The sequence below is a fragment of the Lycorma delicatula genome, chromosome 3, assembly GCF_047948215.1.
Source record: "Lycorma delicatula isolate Av1 chromosome 3, ASM4794821v1, whole genome shotgun sequence".
NCBI lineage: Eukaryota > Metazoa > Arthropoda > Insecta > Hemiptera > Fulgoridae > Lycorma > Lycorma delicatula.
The window spans coordinates 75991707-76016397 of NC_134457.1; the positions used below are offsets into that span (position 1 = coordinate 75991707).

Here is a 24691-nt window from a genome sequence, read left to right on the forward strand (position 1 = left end):
TCCTCGATGCGTTCGTATCCTAATATTTGTGAGAATATTAAGTATTTTACAGATATTCATTAAAAAAAAAAGATTAGTAATTTTACGTGATTATATTTCTGTTGCCATGGTGACAGAATTATAATGAAGTAAAATAATTAATACATTTATATATTTTATATATGTATATATATATATATATATATATATATATACAGTTCATATCAAGAAGTATGGTGCTTCTATACTTAGTTACTTTTATAAAATTAAAAAAAAAATGATATCTACAATACAATTTTTTTAACAAAATATAAACAAATAATGAGTATAATAAATGTTAATATGAACAACGTACTGTTTGTAGTACACAACAAAATTTATTATACAGTTGTTAGTTCAATTTTTCTCGCTAGCTGGCAGAAAATATTTTTCTGAACATTTTGGTGGTTTTATATTTAAAATATGCTTAAGAATTGAGTAGATATAGAATCTAATAGCTTTTAGCAGATATATAATATTTAACGCTAGCCGTATTGATAACAGGGTGTTGGCTTGGGGACGGCGTTACTCTTCGTCTAATCTTGTGTGTGTTCGTGAAAGGTTGTTGTTTAGTGTCGGGCCAGCTTCTGTACTTACTCTGCTGCTATTGGCGTATAGCAGGCCCGTGGTTCGCCGGGCGGCTGCGCGCAGCGATTCTCTCCCGCTCCCTGTGCTCTCTTACTTAGTCTTACTTTCCCCCAGTCTGTTGTAACGTACTTTTAAATAACACGTTAAATAAAAAATTCCTTTTTTACTGCTAAATATTAACTTATAACCCCTTTTTTTATTAATAAGTTTTAATCATAATTATTTAATAATTAATTTAAATATTAATAAAAATTGTTAATCTTTGATTTACAATCTTTTCTGCTAGATGGTAGCGTTCAACAACCGATGCGCGCAGCCACCCGGCGCACCACTTAGTCCGCTCTGCGCCAATAGTAAGTAAAATAAAAATGTGAGCACATACAACAAAAAAATGAATGCTCCGTTTGCTTTTATTGGAGGTATAAATTTTTCTTTTATGTTGAGTAAAGTGTACATTTCTACTCAATATAACAGAAAAAATTATCTATCGTAAGAACAAAATCTAACTTTATCTCATAAACTGATAGAAGGTGTTATTATTAGCGTTTATTTAAAACAGAGAACAGCCTAAAACAGTCAGAGAACTTTCTAAAATGTTTCACTTTTGACATTAACAATTTTGATAACCTCTGTTTTTGACATCTGACGTTTACTTGTTTAATGTACGCCTGCATTTCCCTTTCTATTTGGTGCTAATCACTGCACTTCAACATATTTCCTATATATTACGTTCTGAAATACCTATTCGTATTTTTCCAATCTTTCTTTTTTTTTATCTGTTCTCCTTAAATTTGATTCTAGAACAAGACACATCATCTTGATTGTGTAATACGAAACCTATCAACCTTGACTTTATTTTTCAGTCTACCACAAGATTTTCTGTACCTAAAATAACTTTAACATCACTTTTACTGGTTTTCATTTTACACTCTATAAATTCTCTGTCGTTTTACGAACGAAATAAAAAAATATTTGGTTCTTCTTACTAATCTATTTTTTTTAATTTATTTATAATGTACAACTTCATGTTATGCTTCATAACCGTCGAATTTGGTTACGTTTCTTGTGCTTTTTCTAAAATTAAAAATTGACATTTTTCTCAAGCAATGAACCTACACAATTAAACCATGCTACTGCTTGACCCACAATTATAAACCTGTACTATTTTTTCCATTCATTTAACCCAGTGGTTCCCAAACTTTTCCGAGTCGCGGTATCATTTTTCAATTAAAATTTTTCCATGGCGCCCTACCCTTAGAAAAAGTATGACTAATCATAAGTAAGAGATAAAAATAAACAAAACTAGTGTATCTTCATTATTTTTTTTACTTTATTGACATTAAATTAATAATTATAAATGTCTTGGTTCAATTAATTTTGAAGGTTTTACAATACTTCGCGGCTCCTCGGGGCGCCGCGGCGCACAGTTTGGGAATCACTGATCTACCCATTTCTTCTTTAAACCAAAATTATTATAACATCAGTAAATTGTAATATATTTCCCTGGACTCTTAAGCCAATTGCAAAGTCTCTTTTTAAGCTAATAGTTGGAAAATACGATAAAAAAGTAATATTTTATTTTTTAAATCTGATATTATATAGTCTCAAAAATCAACATCTACTAACTAACGTTCTCATCTACTAACATTTGTTCAAACTATACAGAAAAGTAATTTTTTATTTTCAAATTGTGATTTAATCTCTTTTATTTAATTTTGTTTAAAGTAGTTTCTGCGTACTACTCCATTTTTACAGTTGTTTCGAAGAATATTACGCTGGTAATGAAACTGTTGCCTTAGTTCCTACGAGTGCACACATCGTTTAGGAAATCTTATTTGACCAAAACTAACTGCATGTTTTTCAATGTTTACATAAATGGAACAGCTGCGTTTTTCCCTTTTGATAGCCCAATCTAGATTGAATTCTGGTTGAAAGATTTTTTGCACGTCACAAAAATTTAACTTAGTATTCTCACTTTCTCACTTTTAGTTTTAAGCTCATCTGTTGAATATATATATATATATATATATATATATATATATATATATATATATATATAAAGAAATTTTTAAATAAAAATAATCATATACAAGCGAACCATACGAAAATTTTGCACCTTGAAAAACACATCTGTATAATGATGGGATTAACATATTAAAATATGTACAATGATTGAAATATACAAATGCTGGCGACGTGGCGATTGGACGCATCAGTGAGCCAGTAAAACAGATTTGAATTAACCAATATTTTTCCACTTTATTTTCTGTCTTAATTCTGTTTGATGCATACCCAGTGGTAGGGGGGTTAATTCCCTATTCAGCAATACCGCGTTTATGGGATATCACGTTTGTATTGATGGCGTCTTATAAATGTTGCATAACCGTCGTCTTTCCCTAGCGTATTATATGTAGTGAGATTATTTGGAATAAGATAGAATAAAGTCTATGTTGTTGTGGAATGTGTAATTTTCATAAATATAAAAGAAAGAGTACAATCATATCATTTCCCAAGATCTGTGTTAGTATTTCACAAAAAGGTACACAAGTGGTAATCTTTTATCTGTGCACCTGATAAATTAAGAACGGCTATTGTCCATCTTGCTAGGCTTTATGTAGTAGTTAAATATAATTTTTTCATTACTTTAAATCTAATAGTTGATTTGGTTTATAACTTATAATACGAGTATATATATATATTTTTTTTTTTCAGAGTTTACTTTTGCTAAAAAAATTACTGCATGTATGCATATTTTATGTAGGTAAAATGTACTAACTACTGGTAAATTCGGGTAGTAGTCGCTGCGCTATTAATATTTTTTCCACTTGTAAACATTAATTCAATATTACTTTAAATTCAGTTTTTTACAACTTTTATTATGCACAAATGGAAAAACTCGTTAAAAGATAAAAGGTTAAATGTGAAGTTTGTTTTTAATATTAAAAGCTGTTTTAAATGTAGGCTTCTTTCGTGTTTTAACTTCTTTCTTATATTATTTTTGTAAATATGTAATCCCATCAAACTTCAAAAAAAATTTTTACATTAGGAGAAAAGGAAGGAGCAGCGTTTTAATGTCAAAAAATAATTCTACAGACAGTGTGCTTGAACGTTTATTTTTATTTAATTACATTCCAAATGTTACTAGAATAGTTTTCTTGTAATATATATTTAAAAAAAATAGAATTCGTTGTTAATATTTTATCAAATTCATTCATTTCATAAAATTATCCGAATTAAAAATATTTATATAAAAATGTACGGTAAAAAACCAAATTGTATATTGAAGATTACATGCATAAATAAAATTACATTTTTGTAAAAATATAAAAATATACTAATTTAATTTATAATGAAAAATAGATAAATAAAGTAATACATAAAAAAAAAGATTTTACATATGTTACACAAAAATCTAAGTAACAAAAAATACGAGAATTTACATTATTGAATTCGGTACCTGAACGGGAAAACCTGAGTTTAGATTACAGTCAGTTTATAAAAACATTGTGGTTAATTCTCCACAGCTTGAAAATATTCCCACTGGATATTAGCTTCTAATTACTAATCAAAACTTATAACGTTTCATTTGGAATCACGGACTTATTTATTACCTTGAAAAAAAAATATATTTTACATTTCTTCAACCAAAAAAAAATAATTTATTCACACTTGATTAGGAAATAAGATTTCAACATCAGCAAATTTAGGTAACCATTCTTTTGAATAATGCAGAAATTTATTCTTCATTGTCTTCCTCTCGTTAATAAACTGTTGCAACTTCTTATAGATTTTAAGAGGTAAATAAATACGGTTCCAAAAATTTCACTTTTGTGTTTGAGTAAAGGACTTGCTGACCTTAAATTTGGTTTTCTTACTTGAACTCATCATCATTGTAATTTCCGCTTCTACCAGAAACAATTTCATAATTTATAAATTAATAGATTCCTAAGAGATAATATATTACGTTCACAAAGTAAAGGGTAAATATACTTTAAGCACTGCTTATTAATTACTAAACGATTAATATTTTTTTTATTGTATTTGGTGACTTAATGTTTCTATCAATTACCATTAAAAGAAATTCCATATTGTTACCTAGAATGGATCAATTAATAATAAATAAATTTCAGAAACACTTGTGAGAATAATGAAGTAGAAAATTGAACTTTCTTAAGCCCTTTTGCAACTTAATTTTTGGTTTATTAATCCAGTTTAGGTTTTCATCAGTAATTAACCCTAAATACTTACTTTCAATTTCCACTATTAATGTAATTTTTATAAAATTCAATACTATTCTCAACACAAACACAGATCAATCATACAATCAAGGTTTAACCGCTTTATCTATGATAAAATTTAAAAAAATTATCTTTCACTCTAAAATCATACGATTAGGGTCAAACTAGTGTTTCAGTCTATACAGGTCTGCTGCAGTCTAATTCTCAATAACTCCATAGAGCTTGTCTCATAACAGATGGCAAAGTAATCAAAAAAATGTTACAAGAGAGCCTTCAATTCTACCAAGACATAAATTGTTTAAATTAAAAAGGAACAAGATTGGGCCCATTATTGATTCTTGTGAAATTTCACAAGTAATTGACTTCGTGTTATTAAATGTAAATCCTAATGAAACCTTCTGAAATCTGTCCATTATAAACTTTGAATCAATTTTAAGGAATATTTCGTAAACTTGTTATGTCTAATAGATTTATGTGACACTCATTGATGTGTCACATTAGTGCTTGTCATAAAGGTCCTTGTGGTAAATTTTAATAATGTAGCTTCAGTTTTTTTATTCTCCCTAAAACCATATTGAATATGAGCAAAAAATTGCACTGGAAATAATAGCTGGAAAAATTAAATTAGTAATCTTTAAAGTAAGAACATCAAATTTTTTGATGTTTGTCAAATTTTTGAAAAACCCAGGAAAAATGAAATAACATGATAATTACAAATATTAATTTTGCTACCTTTTTTTTAACTGAAAATACTTCAGCAATCAGGAAAATTTTCAGTCTGGAAACTATCATAAGCTATATTAAAAGTAAACAGTTTGATTATTAACATTAAGATCAGATAATTTTTAATATTTTGCATTAATTTTGTCACACTCAGATGAAATTCTTACATTTAATTGATGATTTATGTAACGTCTAATTTTTGAATCCAAGACCGGATTAAAAAATAATGAATGTACTTCATAATGATGGAATATGAAAAAAATTTAATAGGCATCCATATAAATTCTGAATTTAAAGAAATCCTTTTTTTTTTGTTCTTATCAATAGGATTTGTAAAAAAAAGTCTGTTTGTTTGTTTAGCCATAACAAAAGGTTCTATCAACAAAATACCACCTTTTTCAGAAATATTTATTTGTATGGAATTTATGTTACTCTATTTTTTAATAATTTTATTAATAATGTTCTATTTAACAATCTTACACAAAACGTGAAATTTCTTTTAACTATTAATTTACAAAAGTTTTAAAATATCAAGGTTTTTCTGAAGTAAACTTCTTAGTTGGTTTAGATTTATACGTCGACAAACTAATGTAACACACTAAGTTTATATTTATATTTAAAGTTATGTTATTTCATTGGTTTTGTTTGAAAAAAAAGCTTCTTTCTTGTTATGTTCTGAGAAAATTACATTTTATGTATATAAAATTTAATATATATTTATTTTGTAAGTTTTACTTTAATTTTGTAATGCTTCAAATTTTCATTAAAAGTTCTGTTAAAGAAAAAGTGTTTTAAGGGCGAGCCAGATCTTTTTATATAATCATCTTTTAATTTATACTTTTATGCTATACGTAAATTACTTATTGAGAAAAAACACAAAGTTTAAATATTATTCAATACCTCATTTTTTCCTTAAGTTAACTGTGGATTATGGATTTAATGGAATCCATATCTTCACCAAACCTAGTAGTAATCCATTTCCCTGAAAATAGAAAATGAAATCTCAGAAAACTATAGAACTAAAATGAACGATTTTTTATTCGCAAACATTCTTTATTTATAAATTTTTATCATAACAAAGGAATAATCCCACTTACAAAGGAAATTAGTAAAAATTGTAATAGTATTCAGCTTATATCTTAAAAATAGTTTTCAACAGCGAATGATTCTTGTAATGGTTCACCAGATTACCTTGAGTAAGAAAAATATTATATTTTTAATAAAAATATAATAGTATAAATATATTATATACACATACAAACGAAGTCGTGAATTAATATTATCTCTGATAATTGGTTTTTTTACTAATACCCACTATGTTTTCCTTTTTGGGTTTTATAGCTTGTTAATGTAGTGCTGTGCAGTAGGTTTAGATTACATTAAAATCATGAATTTACTCTCAACTATGGTTTACCGTATTTTATCATAGCAAATGCTTCTTCTCCTTAGTCAATACTGCTCTTGGGACATCGTTTCTATTTGCTTGCAATTGCTTATTCATGATCCCTTATCTTTCAGTAAAACGTCATAGTATTGCGGTTTCTCTCTAATCCTGAATTCTTCGGATTATTCAAAGCGAACGCGATCAGAATTCTCAATCCTTATAAGGAGCAATCAAAGTTTAAATATTCAAAAAATTTTCTTTAGCATTTAAATAATTTTTTTCAGAAGAATTTTTTAATTAAAAAATAAATTTAACTTAAAATAATTCTTAGATAAATTTGAATTCAACAAATGTACATACATAAGTTATGTATATTACGATATCTGAAAGTATAATTTATTTGTTTTATATATTGAACTAATAGTAGTTGATGTTCCGGTCTTTACAGTTACGTACTGGTTGAGTGGTTACCATTATTTCCATTCTGTCTGTGACAGTCGGCAGTCTACTTTTATTGTTGCAACAAAATTAATACCACTTAGGTTTGGGGAACTGAGATGGGATAAATGTACTTTCATATATTAGGTTTTATGGACGCTACAAAACATTTTGAGTTTTTTTTTATCGTATAGTTATTATTCTTCTAAAACATGAAACAGAATAAATACAGAAAATAGTTTTATTTATTTCTTATGAGCCTTGGCTGCTTTGTCGACCAGTTCCGGTGGTATTTTTAATAAGTACTTTACCGGTGTCACTTAGTCTATTATACATTTTTAACCGATCATTAATAAATCCTCAGTGTGAGAAAACGTAAAAAAATTTTTTTTAAAAGATAGATTTTTCAAAAGAATATTTTAATACAAATATTGAGAAAAACTTCTTGTGAATTAAAAATTAATATAAACCCGGGAAGGAATTGGATATGCATTTTAAATCTTTTAATTTTTGAAGCCAAGATGATCAACAAAATAAAGCAATTTCTCTCGGTCCAAAGGATCGGATCGCAGAGATTAATTCCGTCCATAAATAAAACACAATAATTATAATCGCCATTAAATAAATAACTACCCGCCCAATAAAAGAAAGACACAGCAGTTAGGGGATTTTGTCCAGGTTCTGTAATTAGTAGAGAGATACAAACTCTTTTGCTATTCTTGCGTTCCGTTCCATTCCAAAATAAAGTAATAAGTAACATTTTTAATATTAGTATCACAATTAAAAAATATGCTTTTGGCTTTTTGAAAGTTTAGGGGCTTATGCAAATTTGGGGCCTTATTGTAATGATTAAAATATTCACTACCCCTAACCCCTAAATCGTGATAATAGATTTAAAAAAATAAATTTTAAAACTATTAAAAATACATGATTGTTATAATTCTAAATAAGCAAAGGTTTAATTTTCTAAGTAGGTTAATTATTTTTCATGTAATACTAAAAAGTATGGGCTATCAAAAATTTTAAAATTTTACATTTAAATGTAAAATTGAGAGATTTTAAGTTTAAAATAAATTTAAAAAAAGTATTTCTTGTTACCACAGACCATGGAGTGAGGTAAGCAAAACATCTTTTTTTTAGTGGTCAGAAGGCATATTTATGTAGAAAATATGATGCAAAGAACTTTCCATTAACTCATTTTCTGAATTATGATATAGCTAAAAAATACATATAAAGTCATTTTTTGGTATGAATATTAAATAAGAATGTTTGCTAATTTGTGATCTTCATAAATAAAACTTCAACTAATGTAAGAAACCATTTTTTTTTTTTTTTGCTAAATTGCCCCGGTAAAGATTTAAAATTCTACTTTGGCCAAAACATCCCCACCTTTCTTTCCAACTTTTGTAAAAATTAATACAAAGGTATTAATCGAAGGTAATACCTTTCTAGCAAGTTTGAAGAAAATGGGTCAAAGGGCTCCAGAGTTAAAAGACCAAAACAGTCCAACATACATATGTACATACGTACCAACGTCCGTCTGATAAAAATAGATGTTTTTTTGGACTAGGGAGCATTGGAATGAAAACTTTTTTCGCAGATTATAAATCTATTTCTTAAATGTCTTCTTAATGCACAAAACTTAAATAAAACAAATTTTTTATGGGCTTTTTTAGCGATCTGTATTCTTTTCCATTACAGCTAAAGCTGCTGTGGCAGGATATATCGCTATAAGCGGGAAACTAAATGTCGTAAATTTTTGAATTTTATCTTACTGAAATTTGTGTTTTAACGAAGGATTAATGATCATTTTTATTAGTCTAACGGTTTAGACAAAAGGCCAAATCAGGCTCAAGAAACCTCAGTCAATGATCGGAAGAATCAATGTTGAAGAATTGAGGTACCCTTGCTATTATGATCGCTTAACGGCTCGTAAGATTTTTGATATTTGAATTATATTTCTCTTTTTTTTTACTCATGATCCAGCTTTAAATCATTACCTCATATTTATTTAAATGTAATAATTCTTTTCTTTTTTTTCAGATGTAAGGCCGGAATCTCACTGCTGACCGCGTGCTCAGGCCGGTCCGCCAGTGAGGTGGCCTACAGAAATGGAGGTCCGGCCGGCCCGAGGTAAGCCGGAATAGACGTTATGTTTCCTGTTAGGATACCAGGGGGTTTGCCCGGTCCGAGCAGTTCGAACCGTGGCCCGTCTACACCGGTAGACATTCCTCCATCACTGCCAGGAACAACGTCTAATAACAATGGCGCGGATACAGGCACAGGCACAAGCAGTACCGGTGCGGGTGCAAGTACAAGTGCAGGTACGTCAACGGCGGCTTCAAAGCAACAAGTCAGGGTACAGGTGAAACCTTTCACCAAGGAATCTCTCGATAAGCTTGAAAGTAAAACCATTCAGTTAGTCAGGGACTACGGATTTCAACCTCGCCGTAAACTTAGCGTTGAGGATGGATCTGTGTTGCCGATTAAATTTGAACCGTTTCCAAGTCGTCTCTATGGAAAACCGTTGGAGGAAATTGATAATTTTATTTACGATGAGGTAAGTAATTGTTTATTGTTCTATGTTATTCCGTCATATAAAACTGCACTTTTACAGTATTAGTTTTATAAAATACATTTCCGTAGAATGAATTGAATTCAATAATTTTTTTAAAATATCTCAGAATCTGAAAACCGTAAAGTTTTTCAAATAATCAATCGAATTTTTTCGAAATGTAATTAAAAGAGTGTTTTAAAGATTATCGGAAAGCTGTAATCTCCCTTTATGAAATTACAGTACTTCTCCATATAACTTGGCTAACATAGAATTTTCATATCGAAAATTTTCGATTATTTTTTAATCTGAATAATTTTCAATCGTGGATTTTGGTATAACTGAAAAAGATTTTCGTATTTCACCATAGGTAGGTGAATTTTCTAAGTAGTTAGATTACACTGAATTTGTAAATGTTACAGCCTTTTTTAATAAATAAATAAATCGTTTTATAGTAAAAGATCAAAAAAAGACATCAAAAGTAAATATTATACAGTAATACGTTAATAATGCGTTCTATCACTATTAGTGGGGTTTTAAGGGGTTATAGATGGTGAACCAAACTTTAAATAAAATTTTTTTTATAAAAGGGCTCAGGGTATGGGCTATTATTTTGAGGATGCATTAATTTTCACTACTACTTATATTAACTATGACTATCTAAAGCATAGTGTAAAACACATTTAAACCATGAAGTACCAATCGAATTACTTTCTCTGAAAGTTATGATGTTCACTTCTTAACCAGATCTTCTAGTGACCGTAACGTTGGAGTGGGAACTCAATTATACACTACTGTTGGACTTGGTTTGATAATTTTCAACAGTGTACTCTTCACATTAAAGAAGATAAAAGAAAACCACATCAGTCTCTTTTTTCCAAGTGTGGGATACTTGTTATTCTTAAAAATAGATATGCTGTTTTCGGAAGTAATTTACAGCTCGTGTACAAACGATTACGGTATCTAAAAATAATAATTTATTTTTATATTAAAAAAAGATTATTTTTCATTAAAAAGCTATAGTGTAAATTTTTATAATGAATAACAATGTTGAAATTAAATTTTAGATATTTTATTTCCCATTAAAATAATTAACCTCCTTAGTCAGTTCTTTATGACCTTTATTATATTTCTTATAGTATTCTTAGTGATATCTATTTTAATATTTATTGCGATATTTAAAAAAAAAATGGCTAACGGCGGAACGGAATACAGAAATAAAGAATTCTATACTCTTCAGATTATTAAAAAACCTTTTAAAAAAGTTTGATGTCAGTTTGTTTTTTCTTTTCTCAATTTTTCGCCTAATTTTACTTCGTCTAAATTATTTTATTTTTAACCCCAGAATAAAGTTATATATGTATTGATTTGATATTACATAAATTTTCCTTTCTATCATTAAATTTACTCTGTGTAGTAAATTATTATTCTTATAAACTTGTATGAATTTCATTAACCTAATATAGTGTTATGTTTTATAAATATTTTATGCATTTATTTCACGTGATAGTTAAGTTCACGTTATAATTTTCGTTTCAGTAATTCAATATAACATCAGTATACAGTAATTTATGAATCATAAACTGTTCAATAATAAAATTTATTATTATTAAGTGAATTACATTTAATGTAATTTTCTTAATTATTATGAGGAGGATATTATTATTTACATCACGTAATCCATTTGCAGGTATTTTAATTGAAAATCGTTGTAGAGCTAGAATTTGTATATGGTTATATTAACAATAGAATTTGTATAATGTTTTAGATTGATTCTTGAAAGTAATTTATTATTTTTTCAACTGTAAAATCGCCCAGTTATTAAAAATAAAATAGCTGAGGCTTCTTCGAATGATGAAATAATCGACGATAATAAAGATTTGATTTCTACGCTTAATAAAGAAATGAGATTTTAATCTGTGTGATGCGTTTACATATGCAAATTTCTTTTAGGAAATTTAGAAAAAAATTGTAACTTATTGTATTTTTACTTATTTTAATAAGGATCAGCTCATACTTTTGTTTTGTCTATACATAATAGTGTACATATGCAGGTTATATTTATTTGCAAAGCAATAGAAATGATTTTGTTTACTAAAAGAAATCTAACGGAAGACAAAATATTGTTAGATATAAAACTTTTATTTTACTTTTTAGTTACTCAAAGTTAATATTTCTTTTTACAACTTGATATTTCAAAAAAAGTTTCTTTTTTGTTTTTATTTCCCCTTGGTTTGTTTTATAGCAATTGTTTCTAAACTTGTAATTCAGTTTTGTAATACTTAAAAAAAATTGAATTTTTCATATTTTATGTTTTATATATATATATATATATATATATATATATATGTATATACTTTTTGAGTAAAGTTTTTCGAACATCTGTTTACGAACGCTTTATTATAAACGCGCGCGAACACACGTTTATAATAATGCGAATTTGAAATATCAATAATTAATATTTATAGATTAGAAAACCTTTTACCACAATTAGTTTTGTTTAATAAAATTTAAGTGTTTTTAAAAAAAATTTAAATCGTGGCCATCTTGCATCTTGAAGATGGCCACGGTTCGATTCACATAATCATCAAGTCAACGTTTCTCATCAACCAACGAAATATACCAATAGGAAATGGGGTAACTTTAAGATAATTCTGTTCTATTTGAGCTCTTCAACCTTTGGAGTGGGGATCACTGACCCCGCTCTAAAAATACCCCCTTAAGTAAAAATCGCATGGTGTAAGATCCGGCGGTCTTGAGCATGGAATTTTACCATGTAACTCTATTTGTTTTAGAAAAAATCGTTTATCTTTAATCATTAATTACTTACTATTATGACTGGTCACCCGATTCTGTTGAAACTTCTTGTCTGGAGTGATTTAAAATTTCTCTGCTACCTGAGCAGACGAAAAATTCTTCAGTCTTTCTTAAATATCTCTCTCAGTATCAGTAACAGCATTTTCATCATTGTTCACAAAGAATTATGGGTCAATTATTACAGTGGGGTGTTAAATGATCCCACTCTCAAAAGGTAGAAGGGTTCAAATAAAAAATATGTCTCAAGAGTACTCCATTTCTTATGAATATATTTCGTTAAATGATGAAAAACGTATTTTTTTTTAAATTTATTTTGGTATATGTACGTAAATGACCACAAACAACAGCGCTGCAGTAAGTTGTCATATGTGGAAAGCTATTTCTGTTATCTGAAATACCCAGTTGAAAATAATAATCACCCTTCCGCTTAGATAAAACTCGATCTGTATTTTTGATATGATTTGTTGTACAGAACTACATGATTCGAATCTATTCGTTCGTGAATGTCAGGTAAATGAAAATGTGACCGATGAAATCGTGAAATCCATAGCTCTGTAAGTTTTATAAATTATGTGTTTACCCTGTCATTTAACCAATTTTCTGTGACTTTTAATCTATTCATTTATTGTGCTATTTTTTATATTGTTATATTAAATAATTAATGAACGTATAATCTACGAATTAAGGAAAAGGTTTTTCTTGAAAAAATGTTAATTTTCCTCATTTAATGAAAATAATAATTTCAAATAATCTCTTTAAGAAAGTGTTTTTTTACGTCCACTTCATTAAACAGAAAAGGTTATAAATAAAATAAACTTATTGCAACTTTAAACAATTCGTTATTTTACGTGGTATTTGGAAAATGAAATTGCTTTTCAAAATATTATTATAATTCTGTAACACTAAAAGAATCTCACCTCAAACGTCAAAGGCTAAAATTGAAATAAATATACATTTTATGTAGTAAGATAATTTAAGTTTATTGAAATTATATGGTGAGAACGATTGAGGTTTTAGCATAAAAACTGATCGGTTTAAATTTGTCGTTTCTTTCTTTTTTCCTGTTTAGCTTCCGGGAATTACCGTTCAGGTATTACTTCAGAGGATGATATGAAGTGTAGTCTTGTACAGTCTCAGTTTGATCATTCCTGAGATGTGTAGTTAATTGAAACCCAACCACCAAAGAAAATCGGTATCCACGATCTAGTATTCAAGTCCGTATTCATTACTAAAAGTCGTGCCTTTACTAGGACTTGAATGCCGGAACTCTCGATTTCCAAATCAGCTGATCTCTAATATTCTAAACGGATCATAACCCTACTGTGTTCAATTACAACAAATGTAGTCCCAGATTTTATTACACGTTAAATTATCACTAAATTTTGTAGGAAAATCTTATTGATTTTAAAATATTCTAATATTGGGAATAGATAATTTTTAAAAATTGTCAATATAAATATTATTAGACAATATTTGTAACATAAAAAACAAAGTAGATTATATCGTATTACATTCAATTTACTTTTTTTTCACGGTAACACCAATAAAGAAATTTTTCCAAGAATCGATATCACCAATTCAACACCAACCCTTCTCTTTCCAACAACAAATTGCTGGCACCGTAACATTATTTTGTTATCTTCACATTTTATACAACTAAACACGAAACGGTTTCCTTCTATTACTTTTAAATTGATTTCCTGGTAACAGTTATCTAAGGGTGTTCCTTTAACTGTAATTTATATAAAGGAAATCATATAAGCTGTGATTTTCTGTAATCATTATTAAGATGGTATTACGTTATCTTTCCTTGACAGTGTTATTTATTATTTATTAAATGAATGAGTACTTTTTGGCCATGTCTATATTAATATGTGTGTTTTCATATTAATGTTTTACATATACTCGTATACAGAGCGTACCACAAAGTTCTCCCGGGACTTTTATAACCTGTTCTACTTTTGAAAACAATAAAAAAAAAGTACATACAAACCTATATTGTAAAATTCTTCGTTTACGAGTTACGGCTAGTGAAAGATTTCACTCGAATTAGCTATCCTGGTGAAATGAGATCTAACTGATTTTTAAGACGTTATTGAGAAGAAGTATTAGTAACTTATGGTTTTTGACCTGAAAACCGAATAAAGTAGGTCCCAGAATCGTATGTGCAATAGTTTTTGAGAAATCTTGAGTAAAAACCAATAAAGTGGGGTAAAAATTCTGTTTTTTTTTTTTGTTTAACGTACAGTAACTCGACTAAATGGGTAACAGACATATAAAACGTTTAGAAAAAAAGTTGTCGATAATTTAAATTTTATCCTTACCATAAATAGTAAGTTTAACATCTACATCCAGGAGACGGTCCGCTTCGATTAGAGTTCTTCAACTGGTCGAATAAAAATCGACAATTCTACAAGGGTGTTTTACTTACGAGGCAAATTTCATTCAAGATGGCTTCAATAAATTACGCAATGATCACACTTAGGCAGAAGTATGGCCTTCTTCACAATCAGCTGTTTGGATCACTCATATTAACTGGTTACTTAAATGCTGAGGTCTACTTGCACTTTCTTCAGGAAGAATTGCCACAGGAACTTGAAGATGTTCCTCTAGCGCTGAGACGCAAAGTATTCTTCCAGCACGATGGCGCGCCTCTCTACATCTCTTATGCCGTTTCCACTCACTTAAATCATCATTTCCCTTAGAAATGGATCGGTTGTGGAGGTCAACATTCCTGATCACCAAGATCACGAATTTTTGCGTCTGAGAAATAGATTTTCATGAGAAATTAATTGTCTGCAGTATGGATGCGGCTGAGCAATTTAAGGATAGTTCCAGTCTCCATGGCGCGAGTGGTAGCGTCTCGGCCTTTCATCCGGAGGTCCCGGGTTCGAATCCCGGTCAGGCATAGCATTTTCACACTTGCTTTTAATCATTTATCTCATCCTCTGAAGCAATACCTAACGGTGGTCCCGGAGGTTAAAAAAAAAACAAAAACCTAAAGGACAGCCGTAAAGAACAAAAAGATCAACAAAGGCGTACAAAAGCAACAAAAGAGTACAGAAGCGTGCTAAAAAATGTTTTGAGACTCATTTTTGAACAGTTATTATAAATTTGTTTACTGTAAATTTTCTTTAGAATTAATTTCACTACAAGTTTTTTTTAAAACTTTTTTATTGGTTTTACCCGAGATTTCTCAAAAATCTACTATACATACGGTTTGGGGACCTATTTTTTCGATTTTTCAGGTGAAAAGCCAAAAAGATTACTATTCCTGTTTTTTAATTAACGTCCTAAAAATTTCAGTAATGCCTCATTTCACCGGGATAGCTGAAATCTGAGCGAAATCTTTCACTAGCCGTAACTTGCAAAAGAAGCATGGTAGAACATATGTTTATATATACTTTTTCAATTATTTTTATTAGTAGAATAGGTTGTAAAATTTCCGGGTGAAATTCGTGATACTCAATCTCTCTCTATCTTTCTATATATATATATATATATATATATATATATATATATATATATACACAGAGTGTTCCGGGACTTATTCCACAAACTTCAGGTACTAATCAAGATACCAAAATGAGCAAAATAGTTCATATCGACATAGGCCTATTTTGCATTGTTTTCCTTCTGGACGCAGTTTGTGGTTTTGAAAAAGTGTTTCTCAAGAACGGGTAAACCTATTTTAATTAAATTTGTCAAATCTAAGACTAGCGTCTTGTTCCAAAAAAATATATAAACGACAACTTCAGAAATTTCAAAATGGCGGCCATGTTAATTTTTTAATCTTCAATATCTTTTTATTTATTTGTTTGATCGAATTTTTACTTATTACAAAATCTATTAAGTATTTTATTTTAAACAAAATGACACCTCATTTGTAAAATTTGCTGACAAACAATCGAGTTATTCCAGACAATTAATCCGGCAGTACTCTTGGGCACCGTAATGGAAGCTGATAATTTTGATTAATTTTCTATTATTATTTATTATTAATAATTTTTATTACATTTAGTGGAAGAAATAAAGCAGGCAAAAACTGTGTCATAATATCAGAAGATGTCTACTGATGAAAGCGCTCGAAATGTTTTATCGTTTTTCATTTATTTTTAATTAGATTATGGGATTATTAGCGTTTTTCAATTAATCAAATTTTTCTATCAGCAAATCAGAAGAGGTCTTAAGAGTCGAATTCGCTGGAAGTTTTTTTATAGTTTTTCGTTGTTTTTTTTTTTAAATTAAAATGCGAAATTATTCATAGTATTTTGTTCATCAAACGGAAGATGAACAACCATGAGCGCTAGAAAAGGTTCAACATTTTTCGTATTTAAAAAAATTAAAGTATGGTTAATTCGTGTTTTTTGAATTTATCAAACCTTACAGCTCAAATTTAGATGTCTTGCACCTGTAAGTGCTAGTGGTTCTTTTTTACCGTTTATCATAGTTTTTAATTAAAAACAGTAATTTTTCGCGTTTTTCAATTCATAAAATCTTGTTTCTTACAGCCGAAAGCGTTTGAAGTTTTTATAATTTTTATTTATTTAATTTTTTAAATAAAATACGTAATTTTTCGTTTTTTTTAAAAAAAAATACGACGTTTCTCAATTCAGCATGTATAAAGATGTCTTGCATCGAATGTGACAGAAGTTTTTTAAGTATTCCTAGTATTTTTTTAAATAAAAATACCGAAGTTTTCGCGTTTCTCATTTCATAAAATCGAACATACAGCCGAAAGAGGTAGAAGTTTTTTTATCGTTTTTTGTATTTTATTTAAAATAATATACGGAATTGTTACCTTTTTTTGTGTTTATATAATCTGAAGATGAATGATAGAAGAAAACGTTAGCAGTTTTTTTTTATAGTTTTTAGAACTGTTTTTTTAAACTGGAATTTTTAGCGATTTAATGATCGTTTTGAACGATCAAAAAATCGTTTATCGTTTTTTGAACAACGGAAGTAGTAGTTTTTTGTACTTTTTTTTAATAGAAACGTAATTTTTCGAGTTTTTATATTCAGAAAATCTGAAGATGTCTTACAGCAGAATGTACTACATTTTTTTTGGTTTTCGTATGTTTTTTAAAAGTAAAATACGGCCATATTTGCATTTTTGCAATTGCAATTTGCAAAATCTGAAGATGCCTTACACCTGAATTTGCTAAAAATTGTTTCTTTTTTCTAGCCTAAAATACAGAATTTTTTGCATTTTTAATTAGTAAAATGTAAAGATGTCTTTCAGCTGAATACTTTGGAAATATTTTTTATATTTTTGCTAGAAGTGTTTTAACGATTTTCATTTTTTTTTAAATACCATATTCTTTGCGTTTGTCAATTCATAAAATATGAAGATTTCTTACAATCGAAAAAGCTAGAAGTTATTTTATAAATTTCTAGTTTTTCTTTAACGAAATAAGAAATTTTTCCCATTCAAAAATGTATACATGTCTTTCAGTCGTAACCACTTGATGGTTTTTTGAAGTTTTAAAAACATAGAATACGGAATTTTTCGAGTTTATATGTTCACAAAAACTGGAGCGGCTTAAAGCTGAAAATGTCAGAATTTTTTTATCGTTTTTCGTACTTTTTAAAATTAAAATACGTACTTTTAAATTTGTCTAAAGAAATCCTGCTGTCGAAAACGGTGAACAGATTTTATCGGTTTTCGTATTTTTTATTTAAAAAACTGAAATTTTAGCCTTTTTAAAATTCATTAAATTTAAAGATGTCTAAGAGCCGAAATAATAATTTTGTTTGTTAGTCGTATTTTTTTAACTTAAAATATTGAATTTATCCCGATTTTCATTTCATAGTCAAAACCTTCTTAGACTTACAACCACAACCGCTAGAGGTTTTTAATAGTTTTCATATTTTTTTTTTTTAATAAAACTATCTTTCCGTTTTTCAATTCAGTAAACCTGAAAATGTCTTACAACCGAAGCAGCAAGAGATTTTTTTTTTATAGTTTTGAATTTTTTAAATTAAAGTACGAAAGTTTACGCGTTTGTAAATTCATCAAATCTGACTATTTTTTAACGAAAGACGTAGAAATTTTTCACATGTTTTCGTATTTTTCAGTTTTTCATTACATAAAACATGAAGGTTTAGTTTATTGGTTTGTCGAATTTATATATTTTTTCTTAATCATGGAATTTTTACTTACTCAATTCATAAAATAGAAAGATTTCTTACTGCCGTATGCGTTAGAAGTTTTTTTTATCGTACAAACAATTAAAGAACAATAAAAAACAATTAATATAAAACAATAGAATATTATATAAAATACTTAGAGAACACAATACCCTAACGAAAAACATTCCTCACACAAAACTGCATAAATATAAAGTATCACTATGATGTGCTAAAGACAAAATAAAACAACAATGAAATACAATATAAAATCTAATTTAAAATAACAATACTGCCATTAGAATACGTCGAACGGCATAAATGGACGAACTCATTGTAGTAATAATTAAATATTTGAATAGAGAAGCACGGTTTTAAGAAATAGTAAGACAATAGATTTTAGCTTTGGAAATTCACACAATCTGATAATTTCTTTAACGGAATGCGCAAGAAATATTTCACGTTTTTTTTCTTTGATACCTTTATTATCACATTACTCAATTACAAAAATCGACAGGTGTCTTACAGCTACAAGAAGCATTTTTAAAAAAAATATTTTTCTGATTAAAAAAAAGTAATTGATATACCCGTTTTTCAATTTTATAAATCTATCGTTGTCTTACAGCAGAAAGGGCCTAATTATATTTATTATTTTTCGTATTTTTATTTTAATGGAAATACTGAAGTATTCGCCTTTATTATTGAAGATGTCTTTGAGAAGACGCTAGAATTTTTTTTATAGTGTTTCTCATTTTTTTAAAGTTATATGCAGCACTTTTAAGGTTTTTCATTAAATTTACCTGAAGATGTTTATCGCCTATAGTGTTATCAGGTTTTCATCGTTATTCGTACTTTTTTTTTTAATTAAAAAAAAAGAATTTTTCGCATATTTTTATTTGTGAAATCTCAAGCTTTATTACAGCCGGAAGTGGTAGAAGAATTTTTTTTTTTAATATTGAAGATTAGGCATTTTTCATTTGATAAAAAGGTGTTATAAGCTGAATTTGCTAAAATGTTTATCGTTTTTGGTATTTTTTTAATAAAATGTAATATTTCATAATTCAATTTTCAGTAAGTCTGAAAACAAGTTACAATCAAAACCATTAAAAATCTTTCATCGTTTGTTTATTTGTTTAATAAAAATACGGAATTTTTTGCGTTTGTAAATTTGAAAAGTTTGAAGATCTCGTAATTCAAAATACTTGAAATTATTCGTTGAATTTTTGATATTTGAAATTGAAATAATATTTTTTTGTCCATTTATCAACTTAAGAAATTTACAGATTCTTAGATATTTAAGTAGCAATACGGTTTTAATAGTTTTTCGTAATTAAAAAAAACGTTATATTTTAAATTTAATAAATCTAAATTGTTCTGACAGAACGGAATTTATGTTTTCTTATCATTTTTCGTATTTTTAATTTTATGATGCCTTACAGTAGAAAACGCAAAAAGTTTTTTTATACATTTTTTTTTTATTGTTTTTTAACGACAATATAAAATCTATAAGGGTCCTAAAACAAATAAACTTATTAGTTATTTATCCGTTTTCATATTTTATATTTGTAACGCATTCCTTGCGTTTTTCATTTCATTAAGTACAAAAATTCCTTACAGCCGTAAGCGCCTACAGTTCTTTTTATTTTTATTTCATATATAATACGAAATTTTTTGAATTTTCCTAGTCAAAAATTGTGAATATGTCTTACTACCGAGTGAAATAGAATTATTGGTACTTACGTATTAACGCCACCGCAGCTACAGCTTTATTTAAAAACAAAGTCAATCGGATTTCAGTGAAAAATGGGCCGATATAGAGTTTAACATAGATTCAAAACAGTCTCTTTATTAATTTTAATTTATTTTATAAATATAATTTAACCAAAATAAACCTACGTTTGCTTCGCTCGCTAACCTTGACTAATTAACAGGAGTGTTGTGATTATTTAAATAATAAATAATTGCAATAATTACTGAATTTATTAAATAAATACTCGAAAAATTACGGTGTTAATTAGTCAAGGTTAGCGAGCGAAGCGAGTGTAGGTTAAGTTTGGTTAAATTATATTTATAAAATAAATAAATATAAATAACCATTTATCAAAATTAATAAAGAGACTGTTCATTTTCCACCGAAATCCGATTGACTACTTTGTTTTTAAATAAAGCTGTAGCTGCGGTGGCGTTAATACGTAAGTACCGAATTGTTTACTGTTTTTGAATGTTTGTTAAATTAAATTTTATAATTTTTGGTGTCTTTTATATGGAAATTTAAATAATTCTTCGTGACGAAGTTGGTAGAGATTCATTTTTAGTGTTTCGTAGTTTTAAATAAAAAAAAAAAACTAAAAAAAAACGAATTTCTAGCGCCTTTGAATGTTCTTAATCTAAAGGTGGACAGGCGATAGAGATTTCTTCTCTTTTTTTAAATGTACTTGATTTTTGTCTTTATCAGAATCATCAATTTTGATAATATTTTACAGCAGAAGCTGTTTGATATTTTTTATCGTTGATTACTTTTTTTTAAATACTACAAACAGCGGCACTTTTTAATTGTTTTTTGTAGTTTAAAGAAACCGAGGTTTTTACATTTTTAATTTAGTAACTCTAAAGATTTCTTACACCATAACGAGCTCGAAGATTTTTTATAATTTTTGTATTTAAAAAACAAAATATTGAATTTTTCGCGTTTTTTAAATCATAAAATATGACATCTTACAGCATAAGACTAGAAGTATTTTAATAGCTTTTCTTATTGCTGTTAATTAAATTATGGAATTTTATGCGTTTATCATTCCGTAAAATCTAAAGGTGTCTTACAGCCTAAAGGATTACTAGTTTCTATCGTTTTTCGTATTTTTTTCAACGGCATTTCTGGCGTTTTCCATTTCATAAAATCTAAAAACGCTAGAAGTATTTTTTGTTTTTTATTTTTTTTTATTATAATAATAAATTCTTTCATTTCAAAATTCTGAAGACGTCTTACAGCCAAAGTCGCTGGAAATGTTTTATCGGTTTTCGTATTTTTTAATTAAAAATCGGGATTTTAGCGGTTTTTTTTTAAAGAAGATCTTGCGTTTTACAGTTGAAAGCAGTAGAAGTTTTTTAACGTTTTATCTATTTTTAAAAATTAAAATATCGACTATTTCGCGTTTTACAATTCATAAAATCTGAAGTTGTCTTTTTGCTTAAGACATTTTAGATGTACAAAATATGCGATTTATCAAAATTTTAAACTTAAAAATTTTTAGATTAATTTTACGTGCACTTCTGAAGTCGATTTTATTATTTTTTCTTTTACATTAATTGTTTTGTTTATTCTTATGTTAAATTCGGTACACCTACAAAAACATGATGCTCGTCTCAAAAAAAAAAAAAAATACTATTATTAAAAGCGAGAAACGTGCATTTTGATTAACTCCGTAAGAAAAGCAGCAGAGGTAGACGATATAAAGACCAGTACCGAAAATGAGCAATGACTCTTTCAATGCGGAAAAAAGTATTTTACTTTAACGTTAGTTTTTCAAGTAATTTTCTTAAATTTTTGCGTGCAAGTGTTTTTGAAAAATTAGAATGATATCAGATTATTATCATTAAATGATTAGTAATCATCCAATATTGTAATGTTCAATTACGATGATACAGATCTTTAAATCCTCTTTTTAGACAGTGTATGTTTCATTTAAAAATTGTTTTACTTTAAATTATACAGAAAGACTTATAACGGGACAACCGGAATAACTTCGCCAACAAGGTAAAGGAATACAGAATAACTGAAATAGGTCAATTTGGTGAAGTGTAGGATTAGAACTTTGATAAAAGAATATATTAAATATAAATGTTGAACTGAGAATCCTCTCTTTCTTTTTTTGTGAAATTCATTAAAAAAAAAAGATTTATTCTTTGTACCATTGTTCATCGAATAACAAACCATTTCATTATTCTAATGTTAATTCGCTGGTCCAAAGACTAATAATTAGAGACAGTTTTCTATTTATATTTAAATATGATGTTTAATGTGTTCATGAATTTTATTACATTGCTAATGAATATATGATTTAATGAGAATGTAATGTTGACTGTATGAGCGCTAAATCTAGATTGAACAATACAGAAATAGCTACAATATTATATTATTAATATAAAGTATCAGCTTTTAACAAGGCTAACTGAATATAAACAAATTAATTTATTTTTACAATGAGTAAGAAGAACTATACAGTTTATACATTTATTTACTTTTATGAATAATAAGGAAGAGATGAAACGTACGCCCGTCAAAAAAAAATCAGATAATTATTTTTTTAATGTACGTAATAGCAATGAAAATCGACAAATAATAACATTAATAATCATTGATCTGCAGTCACAATAGGTTATATAGATGATCCCTTATTTTATTTTAACAATGTAATTGTAAATAAATGAATTATACAATTTATGGATAATAAGAACGTAATATAACCTATAATATTGTATTTTAACAATAATAACAAATATTAGTTTATGTAATTATCATAAACTTTACATGACTTGTTAATTATGCATATTGCTCAAGTAAGAATAGTATAACTAAATTAATAAATAAGTTATAATCTGTTTAAAATTATATTCACATTCATTTATCGTAAATATTAAAATAATTATACAATCATGTAATAAATAATAGTTACAATGCTCATAAATATTTAAACTTTGTTTACCAATCATATTTTCTTGTAAATTTAACAGTGAATGTATATATTGATCTAAGTTAATAATCTGAATATTTTCAATTGTATCTAGAATCATATAGATCGAGGATTTCTTTTATTATTTTGTTGGTGAGTCTGCTGTGAAGATGTATCAAATGGCCGGTATATAACTCGTGCCACTGACAATAAACGTGTACGATTAATTGTACCTAGAATCATATAGATTTCTTCTATTATGTTGTTCGTGGATCTACTTATTTCAATTAACTCACTTGAATGTAACTGATTGTACAACTTGTTTGAAGCCACTGATTGAACTGATTGAAGCCACTGTGTTAGTACTGTATTGGGTAATATTTCGTTCCAATCAATTTTAAGTTGCCACAGTAATTGCATAAAATGTTAATTGGAAAATAGAATAGGACCAATGAGTCCTAAAGAATCAAACACACCAGCTATAATAGAAAGAATTTTTCTTTTAGTGTGAATTTTAGAATCATTAGAATGAGTAATTTGAAATAGTAGTATGTCTGTAGTATTATTCTATAATAATATTAATTCCTATTATAATTTATTAATTCCTAAAATCCGTGAATTCTATTCTTGATTTGAAGGAATGGAATAATTGTAATCAGGAGAAGAAATGAAGTGATTATTTGAGAACCATTTATAGAGTGGAAACCATAATGTTGTAATAATTTAGAAATATCAATTTTCCTTGAGTAACTTCATTTAATTTATTTGAACCTGTTATGATGTCATCAATATAAAAATCATTTCAAATGGCCTTACAAGCTAATAGAAAATCATTTTCATTTTCATTTGCTATCTGAATTAAACACCTTGTGGCTAAGTATGGTGCGTAAGCGGTCCCATACATTACAGTTCGTAATGCGAAGTGTTTTATCTTTTGATCTGGAGAATCACGCCAAAGAGTTCGTTGTAAATTGGAACCGCTAGATTTAATTAATACATGTCGGTACAGTTTACCTATGTCCAAAGTGAGACGTAATTATAGAATCTTAATCTAAGCATGATGAAAACAAATATTGTTGAAGTACAGGTCCTACTAAGAGTGTATTTTATTGGGGGATAGGCCATTAGTGAG

General features: G+C 27.8%; 1 protein-coding gene across 1 annotated transcript in view; it reads left to right on the forward strand.

The window, feature by feature from the left end:
- The first annotated feature begins 9541 nt into the window (after positions 1–9541).
- The window catches only part of NaCP60E (Na channel protein 60E), a 934708-nt gene continuing 919558 nt past the window's right edge, over positions 9542–24691 (forward strand). The window contains exon 1 of the mRNA XM_075359144.1: positions 9542–9949. Within this exon, the coding sequence (XP_075215259.1) occupies positions 9542–9949 (408 nt within the window). The remainder of the gene's footprint in view (positions 9950–24691) is intronic.